Source organism: Rhinolophus hipposideros (assembly GCF_964194185.1).
Source record: "Rhinolophus hipposideros genome assembly, chromosome: 3".
NCBI classification, from domain to species: Eukaryota; Metazoa; Chordata; class Mammalia; order Chiroptera; family Rhinolophidae; genus Rhinolophus; species Rhinolophus hipposideros.
Genome location: NC_138049.1, coordinates 15,262,811 through 15,272,159, shown reverse-complemented (window position 1 = coordinate 15,272,159; position 9,349 = coordinate 15,262,811). Strand labels below are relative to the sequence as shown.

The window sequence follows — 9,349 nt, the reverse complement described above, 5'->3', positions numbered from 1 at the left end:
AATAAAAACCTGTTGCTAGAAAATTACTTATTTTCTACATGTGTAGGAGATGCTACCTGATCAAGTTAGGTGATTTCTCTTTTACCCCTTCTATTTTAGTGTTGTGGTTTTTTTAAAAGGAGAAACTTCAGATTCGAGTACCTCTTTCACTAAGTTTTACCCTTATTTGCAGCCACCATTTGTGCAAAGAGACAGCAACACAGAGTTGCTTTATATACACACACATTATCACTGATCCTCATACTCACCACATGAGAAAACAAATGCAGTCAAGCACCTTGCTAATAAAATCTGAGATAATACTTGGACAAAACATACTTGAATCGGCTGGATTATTGGCAGTCTTTTTTCTTTCAACTGCTGTTCCTATCACATTTAGGACATTTTCACTGAAAATGGGATTGTACTCTACTTGGGTATGCCAAATCGATTTATTTCACAATAATATTTCCTACATAACAGTATATTAAACAAATACACCAACATTAATTTTTCAAATCCAAGATGATTATCTACTTTACACCTGTTCTAACATTAGCTTCTTAAACTTGTAGCTTTGAAATGAACTGCAGACTCCTCACTAACATGCAAGACACACCACTATCTTCCAGCACCTGCTAACACTAACAAAACCAAAACTTGTCTCTGTAGACTATAACGGGTGTCTTTATTCTTCTATCTTAATTTGGCATAAACACTTCATAATTTTACACCCACAAAACCACCTATGCTTCCAAAATAATTCATACCTGCACACGTTGGTAATGTCTGCACCTGAGTAACCTTCCATGTTTTCTGCTATACTTGCAAGGTCAACATCATCGGCCAATTCCAGCTCACGGAGACTAATTCGTAGTAGCTCCTCCCTGCCTTTTGCTAACAATAGAAACAAATTTTAAAATGTAAGCCTTCAACATACAGAGTGTTATTTTTTCTGAAGTCCACTTTCTGTGAGTTTTCCAACTCTTACAGCTCATTTGCCTAAAAATGTAAGAGCCATTCCTCACTGAATTTTAAATTTCCTAGTATCAAGGCTTTCAGACTCTAAATATAGCCAAACCAGTTAATATAAAGAAAGACATCCTACATTTGTCCCTTAAAGAAAGATATTGCCAAATTTTTAAATCTCTTAAGCGAAACTACCTAAGACTTAACATGAGCTTCCTAACAAGATTCACATGAAGATACCTGATGGTAATGGAATGTAGATTCTTTTCTCAAGACGTCGTCTTAGAGCCTCATCAATATCCCAGGGAAAATTAGTGGCTGCCAGAACCATAACCATTTTGGACGGGTCATCATTTTCAGAAGCACCTCCAACACCTAAAAGAAAGGTAAGGAGAAAGGAAAAAGACACTAGGTCATATTATACAAAATAAAGCTCTACTACTTAAAGATAATCAAATATTTAGCACAACATTACAAGGTAATTAATCCTCAAGCCTCCTTAAGACTTAGAAAACTGGCACATACGTACGTGAATTTGTGGTCCGAGCGAAATGAGTTCTTGTAACATGCAAATTTTAATAAAAAGACCAGCTCAGCTCAAATACATATCAGTTTTTTTTTTAATTTTCAAATGCATACATATCCCCCTCTACGGCCAATTTATTTGCATTTATTTCAATTTCATGACTAAAAAGAGATCAGCGTACATGCCAAAGGGTGCCCTGTGAATAGCCATTGTTTCTGGCATGATACCCATCAATGTGCCCAAATTTACTGCTGTGACTCTCCAGGACCTATCCGCCAGCCCCCTCTAGTCCCGCGCTGTCAGTTCATACACAGGCTCACGCATACCGTCCATCTGAACCAGCAGCTCGGCTTTCACCCTTCTGCTTGCTTCGTGCTCTTCAGAAGTCCCTCTGCGACTACAAATGGAATCAATCTCATCAATAAATATGGTGGCTGGAGAATAAAATCGAGCCTAAAGAAAGAAACAATGCAATACCAGGTTTTTATTTCATTTTAAAATAAATCTACAGCAACTAGAAAATAGCTGAGGAGCCTGCCAAACTGTGTATCTCTCCCTCTTGTCCAAATATTGGGGCGAGAGGATAGAATTGGAACAGCTAAAACATAGCTTCTAATACGGACTCATCATATGCTTAAATATTAGATGATTTTTTTACCATTCAGTACTATAACTGGTTATATACGTTTATATTGTAAGCGATATAAATACAGGGTTATCCTGTGTACTACAACACTATGAATAATTATGAAGGGAGAACGTTACAGATACTGGTGTTTCAAGTTCCAGAAAAAATCTAGTTAAAGAGAATCATTACCTTAAATAAAATTATATAGATTCCTTTAAGAAATTCTAATAAAATTGCCATTTTTCATTTGGCTAATACAAGTACTTTTATCCTCTTAAGGATAAAAGAAGCGTAAATTTATATGGCCCAGGGTTTTTTTGAGAAAAAATTCACATAGACTTAAAATTTACCACTTAAACCATTTTAAAGTATACAATTCAATATTTAGTATATTCATAATACTGTGCAACCATCACCATTATCAAATTCCAGAATATTTTCATTGCCCCAGAAGGATAACCCAAAATTTCCCTTCCCCCAGCCCGTGGCAATCATTAATTTATTTTCTGTCTCTATGGATTTGCCTATTCTGGATATTTCAAATAAATGGGATCATACAATACATGGCCTTTTCGTGTCTGGCTTCTCTCCCTTAGCATAATGTTTTCAAGGTTCATCTATACGGTAGCATGTACAGTACTTCATCCCTTTTTATGGCTGAATATCCAAGTTTATTTTTGTACCTTAAATGTATTTCTTCCTCAAACCAAAGAATAGGAAAGACTGATCCATTACATAATAGATTTAGTCAAGTATAAATCTAGTAAATAGCTCTGTGAGACTCAACAGTTCACCCTTCTCTTAAGGAGAGTAAAGAAGCAAATTATTACAATAACTAAAGTTTGTTAATCATTTTTTAAACAAAATATGCAAACTTATAGAATCATTGCACAAGAATTTTGATCCTAAATGACAAAAGATTTCCAAAACATAGCTTGAATGAACAAATAGCAATTTAAAGGTTTTTGTAAACATCACAAGTCCACAGTGGTAAGTGAACATTACAGACTTGAACATGCAATTGTACTGGGCCTATCAATTCTTTTGGTCAAGGAGGTTATAAAGTAGCATCCTCTTAAGAGGCAATTAACGGTGATGAAAGCACTGTGTCTCCAAAGTATGAATTTACTTTTAGTCTGTTCACATGGAAAATCCTAGTATTTAAATCTTCCTTTCTTTTCTAGTTGAAAATTTGGATCCTAAGTTATCTATTTCCTTCAAAGGGATAATTTCATTTTAATAAAGCATCCTCATTGGATTTTAGGTACTATGTACCAAAAATTTTGTACTTTTCAAGAAATGAACTGAGAGAAAGAAAGGAAAAAAGAAAACTCACAATTGAAATTTTAGCTAGAAACCATCTGCCAACAGAACCTATACTGACACAAATTGTATTTCAATCTGTTGCCACACCACGTGAAAACTAGACTGATTCTACCCAAATACTGAGGGTGTGAAGAATAGTCTGCCTTAAAGCAGAGACTGTAGCCCATATAAAATTGGCTTTGGATGACCCGGGAAAGCACCGTAGAGAGACTTGGAGTGGACCGATGGTTTTTGCCTGCACAGCATCCGTTCCGGTCAGAGAAGCTCTCTGTTTCGTTCATAAATCATCCTTTTTTTCATTCTTATTCCACCACTTCAAAAGAGGCCAACTCTACGGGAGTCCTAGGGGTATGACTCAGTGGCCACTCAGATTACTCTATCTCTCTGGCCAAAATGGTGGGTTCAGGCATGGACATGTGACTCTAAACAAGAAAAACATTAATCCCTGGAATTTTTCTGGAAGAAATGAGGGCAAGTTTCCTTGGGATTACCATAAAGACAATAAAAATAAGGCTTAAACTTCTGATGACTATCTTAGCCACCACAGACCTGCCTGTAACGAGGTAAACAGAGCCAAAAGTCAGAAACATTTCCGAGGACATCTGTATTGCTGGATCATGCTAGGCCTAAAAATCTAAAATGTAACTTGTGAAAATTCCCAGTTACCTGAACCAATATATTATTCTTTTTGTCGAAATTCATTTGACATTTGAAAATGAAAGTTAAATCGAGTTTTTTATGTCTATTACCATGTTGTGTAAAAAATCCTGGACAGATTTTTATAATATTTAAATGGCCTCATTTAAAATATAGGCCTTGAGGTATGCTTACTTTGAGAGATTCAGGGGCTGGAGGGGATGGGTACTCAAGAGAGGCAGTCATCTATAGAGCAGTCAAAACCAAGATAGAGACAGTACAATTTTACTCCTTGAGAAAGTCTGTATGATGAACAAGAATATCAAGCTGGTTTCAAATATGAGCCCGAACCAAAATTCACAAAGGCAGAAGCTCCAAACTGCACGCACTAGTTTGTGATGAAGTGGGTAACAAAGCAGCAAGCTCAGATAAGCAGGGATTGATTTAACGATGGCTAAGATTTTCCAAGAAAACACCAATGAAGCTACTGAAAAATAAGCTATTGGACAGGCCTTCGTAAACCTCACTATAAAAACCATGCTAGTTAGTACTTGGTAAGAGGCGTCCCGCATAGTAGAAAATGGTCCGTTTTCTTGAATATAAAACCCTGCATTAGAAAATATGTCAAATAATTCTTAAAAAGGAATAGCTAATATCTATGAGCCCTTGTAAGTCAGGCTCTGTAGTAATTAACTATATTAGCTTGTTTTACCCACCGAACATTACAGAGGTAGGTTCTGTATTATTGGCCTCTTACAGCTAAAAGCAACTAAGGATAAGGAAAGGTATTTGCCCAGTTAGCTAGCTAGGAAAGTGACCAGAGGTGGGATCTGAACCCAGGCCACCGACTCTACTGACCCCACACTTAAGTCATTTATTCTATTTAGCTTACATTTTTAAAAGGCCTGGTTATTCTGAAACACTGGTACTAATTTTTTTTCCCCCTTAAGCAAAGGGCAAACTAATTTTTCAAAATGATCTCAGAGGTTGTCCATTGGATTCCTATTGTGGTTTGGACTATTAATAAGCCATTAAGAACCTGCTGGAATTTGCATCTTACCTTATGAATTTCTCAAAGTTGAAGGAGAAAGAAAATGGGGATTGAAACAGGAAGCCTTTATATTAGGTTGGTGCAAAAGTAACTGCAGTTTTTGCAATTATTTTTAACCTTTTAAACCGCAATTACTTTTGCATCAATCTAATTAAGAAAATGGATAACCTAAAATTGTGACGCTTTTTGTTTGCTTGGTTTGTCTTATTCTGAGCCTAGGAAGGAAACTCTGGTATAATATTAGCATGGTCATCTAAGGTTCTATTCCAGTATGATTAACAATGCAAGTCTCTGTCACTATCTACGTAATAAGCATCTGTCCTAATACATAGGACTACACTATTTCTTAAATGAGGCAAGACTGAAAGAATCAGTGAAGCTTAACAAAGTCAAGTCTAAAAAGCTGCTGAAGTCAACCCAACACTCTACCAGCACTCGCTGGAGTGACACTTCCGCTGACACTCTGCTTAGTGGGAACGGAAAAGCATAAAAGAACATCAAAGTAAGAAGCAAAGAACCTAATCCAAAGACTGGGTCATTAAACTTGGGGCATTTGGTATAGTTAATAGATTGCAGGTGACCTAAGTTCCACAACTACATATGATGTGCACATTTTTATCATACTGCATTTACCAAAGTATAACTAAGCCTACTGATTTAAAAAACATAATTTCAAATGCCTACAGCAGATGCCATATTGTGAGCATGCCTATAAGCTAACAGAGATGGCTCTTCCTCCAGAGGAAAGGGGACAAAGAGAATCTCAAGTTACTCATGTTAGTTAGGAGTCTAGCTCCGAGGGCACAGGCACATTCTCTGGGCACAGTGTCACTGTGCCCGGCTATTCTATACACCAGAGACAGTTACAGCTCACTTTCTACCCGTTCAGAGGAAAAGACCATCAGAGTTGTCTCAAACATTCACCATTTCGAACAGAAGACGAACAAGCTTCTCCGACTCTCCTCTGTATTTGGAAGTGAGCGTTGATGAAGAGACATTGAAGAATGTTGTCTTGCATTCTGTAGCTACCGCTTTAGCAAGGAGGGTCTTTCCCGTGCCTGGCGGGCCAACCATCAACACTCCCTGTCGAGAATAGAACAGCGTAAGTGAAGGGTTTATCTGCTATTGTTCTAATTCACAAGAATTCCATTACTAAGGATGAATTTTTCAACCAACTAATATTAAGACAAATGAAAGACAAACAAAGAAACAGAAGGATACTTTACCACAAATTTACTTTATCCATTACAAAAGTAAAAAACAACATTACTAAAATTTTAGAACTCAGAGATGAGAAAAGATGTTGAAAATATTGATGTTATAAGATCACAGCCTAACGCACGCACCTTAGCACCTGGATATGCTTCCTGCTAGCTCAAACACATCAGTTATTTTTTTCACACAGCTGGACTCAAAGTATGTCTATAGTTTTGTATCTTGCTTATCACTAACATTTAAAGAACTTTTAAAAATAAGTACAGAATTAGCCATTAGCACATTTTCTAAATCCAAGAGTTTTTTGATAGCCTCTTTTCAGATCTGCCCATGACTTTAAAAAGTCCTGATTAGATACGGGTATGTTTCAGTTCTTAAGAGTATCTGCATTAGATGCAGACATATCTTAATTTCTTAAGAACAGGATACGAGTTCTGCAACACGACACATAAAAGGGAGTATTTTTACATTGGGCAACTTGTTCACATTTGCAAATACAAGCTTATTCTAAATCTGCTCCTCGTCCAACTTCCTAAGATCACACTGTACCTATTTCTTATTCTGGGAACCTTGCAATAGCTTTTGGTCTAAACAAATTCTAAATAACACAACATACACTTTGTGATTTAAAATTTTCTTTACCTACTCTATTACGTTCTCCCTTCATTTCCCCAATACAGATAAATATTGGCTTTCTATAGCAATGTACTTGCCATTCACGCTGACAATGCCATACAGTAATGAACTTACTTTCCATGGTCTCCTAATGCCCTTAAAGAACTCTGGCATCCACATTGGTAACACCACAGCTTCCTTAAGCAACTTCTTAGCTTCTACCAAATCAGCGATATCATCCCTGAAAAAGAAGATATTTTATCAACCACCTCTTAGATTATCTAACTCCAGGCAGTCCTTGTTGAGAACCGCAGGAAGCACAGGATTTCATGTTGCTGACAAATGCTAAGCGCCTCTCCCCAGACACTTGTGACCTAACACACTGTGACGAAGTCACGCCAACCAGCACATTCAAGGAGACAATCCGTACTTTCAGTTCTCGTCAGAGATGATTTTCAGGTTGGCGAATGTGATCACAGGTCTGTAGGCCTCCTCATGTACTATTATGCCTTCTCATTTTAAATTCTTGCTCTTATTTATGACGCTCATTCCATAAACTCCATGACTTAGAAACAATGAGCTCATTTAAAGAAAAAAAAACCATAAAGAATAAAAAAGGCATACAGCAGAGACAGGCTGCAATACTGCTGCTTTGGCCCACCCCTCCTAAGAGGCACGCACCACAGAGTATCACAGAGATGGCTACGAAGTCATCCCCACCCACTAGACCACCACCACCACCACCACTACTGGCACACATGGTATTTTCAGTGAAAATATATGTTCATTGTATATATGTCAAATAGAAAAATATTTTTAAATATCTCCAAAACCACACCTAAACATTATGAAGGTCTTTACAAAAAATATGTAACAGAACATACCTAACTAACTTTGTGGGAAAGGGAGCTTTCATAACTAATTGTGATAAATTACAGTTCTCTGATTAGATACAGTATTAACAAAGTTGAGAACTACCACTCTAGTAAAAGGAAATAAAAGCATCATCTACTGGATAAACCTATAGATAACAAGCAACACAGAAGCATAAGAATCACTGTCATTTCACCATTAGAGGATGTCCCCAAAAAAGATGAAATTTCTGTGATCTTATTCCCATTCTGTATTAATATTTTTTTATTTAATAAAATTTTTTTTTATTATTGATTAAAAGTTTCAGATAAAATATTTGGTACAGCCTGAAGCAAAGCGATGTGTCACACTCTCGGTGCATGTTCTCTGGTTCCGTCCCCAAGAACTGATCTTCAGTGTATGTCCACATGTGCTCCATTTTCTGTCCTAAAAGTATCAACAGCACCAATTATTTTGTTGAGATAGAACTTACCATCGAACATTGGGATTCTGAGAAATTATATCTCTCTCCAAAGCTTCTACTAAGTCTTTATCATATCCAGTACTATCAAATTTATTTGTCTCTGGTTCTGTCACTGCGGCAGGAGATTTGCTCTACATCGGGAGAAAAAAACAAGAGCTTTTGACTCGAAAAATTATATTTTGTTTCTGTGAGTCAGACACAAAGATTGGGCTCAAGTGATATTTTTTAAAAAGCTAATATATGTAACAAAGATAGGATCAAAGACTATACATCAGAGTTTCACACTCAATTTTTATTTTTACATAAAAAGTATGGCAAAGGTGTTAAAGAAAAATGAAAGTATTATGCATATGAACTGATGAGAATCAAAATATTAATACTGAGATTAACTGTGGTCACTAACGTACGTCACGTACGTGTGACACATACCTCAAAGAGTTAAAGGAGATAAGGCTACAGACAGATGATTTATTTAACTAAGATTATAGTTCAATCTTTAACCACCTACTCAGTCCTCATCGCTCCTAAAACTAAAACATCCCTTTCCACTATTCCCTCCCGTCCTCCAAAGGAGACCCCTCAGTCCTTAGGTGAGATTCCCTCCCAGCCTGTGATGCCAGTCATCGGGGCCACAGGTCCCCAACTGTACACTAAAGTACTCCAGGACACAGTGGCAAACTCACAGGGTACTGAAAGATATTTTAAATTTTTGAGGAAAACACAGCAACATCTGTTGAACACTGGGTGAGCTACCAGCTCAAGGTAGTTCAGTTTCTACATGAAGACTGCTACTTTCCTTTCAGAAAAGCCATGTTTCTGTGAAAACTGGGGTTTTGACAGTTACTGTGATATAAGATATAGTGGGAAAAATCAATGTGGAAGAGGAATGAGGGTAGGATGCCACTCTGACTCCGTCTGAGAAACTCTGCAGTGTCCAATAGGTGTTGTTAAGACATAAACAAAAAAGACATAAAGTTGTTTGAACCTAACTTCTTAATAAATGGCTGGGTATTTTTTGTCCTAGAGGTGCTATGAAAAAATTACTGAGCCACTCATGAATTTTATGAG

At 36.9% G+C, this 9,349-nt stretch overlaps 1 protein-coding gene across 8 annotated transcripts in view; it reads right to left on the bottom strand.

Moving 5' to 3' along the window:
* KATNA1 (katanin catalytic subunit A1) overlaps nt 1-9,349 on the bottom strand; it is a 34,263-nt gene that overhangs the window by 400 nt on the left and 24,514 nt on the right. For 7 of the 8 annotated variants that reach the window (XM_081031740.1, XM_081031745.1, XM_081031741.1 and 4 more), the window contains 6 exons: nt 8,291-8,412; nt 7,081-7,186; nt 6,040-6,198; nt 1,801-1,927; nt 1,189-1,323; nt 750-876 (listed from right to left, as the gene is read on the bottom strand). In XM_081031740.1, coding sequence (XP_080887866.1) covers nt 750-876; nt 1,189-1,323; nt 1,801-1,927; nt 6,040-6,198; nt 7,081-7,186; nt 8,291-8,412 — 776 coding nt within the window. The remainder of the gene's footprint in view (nt 1-749; nt 877-1,188; nt 1,324-1,800; nt 1,928-6,039; nt 6,199-7,080; nt 7,187-8,290; nt 8,413-9,349) is intronic. The other variant, XM_081031747.1, reaches the window with a different exon arrangement.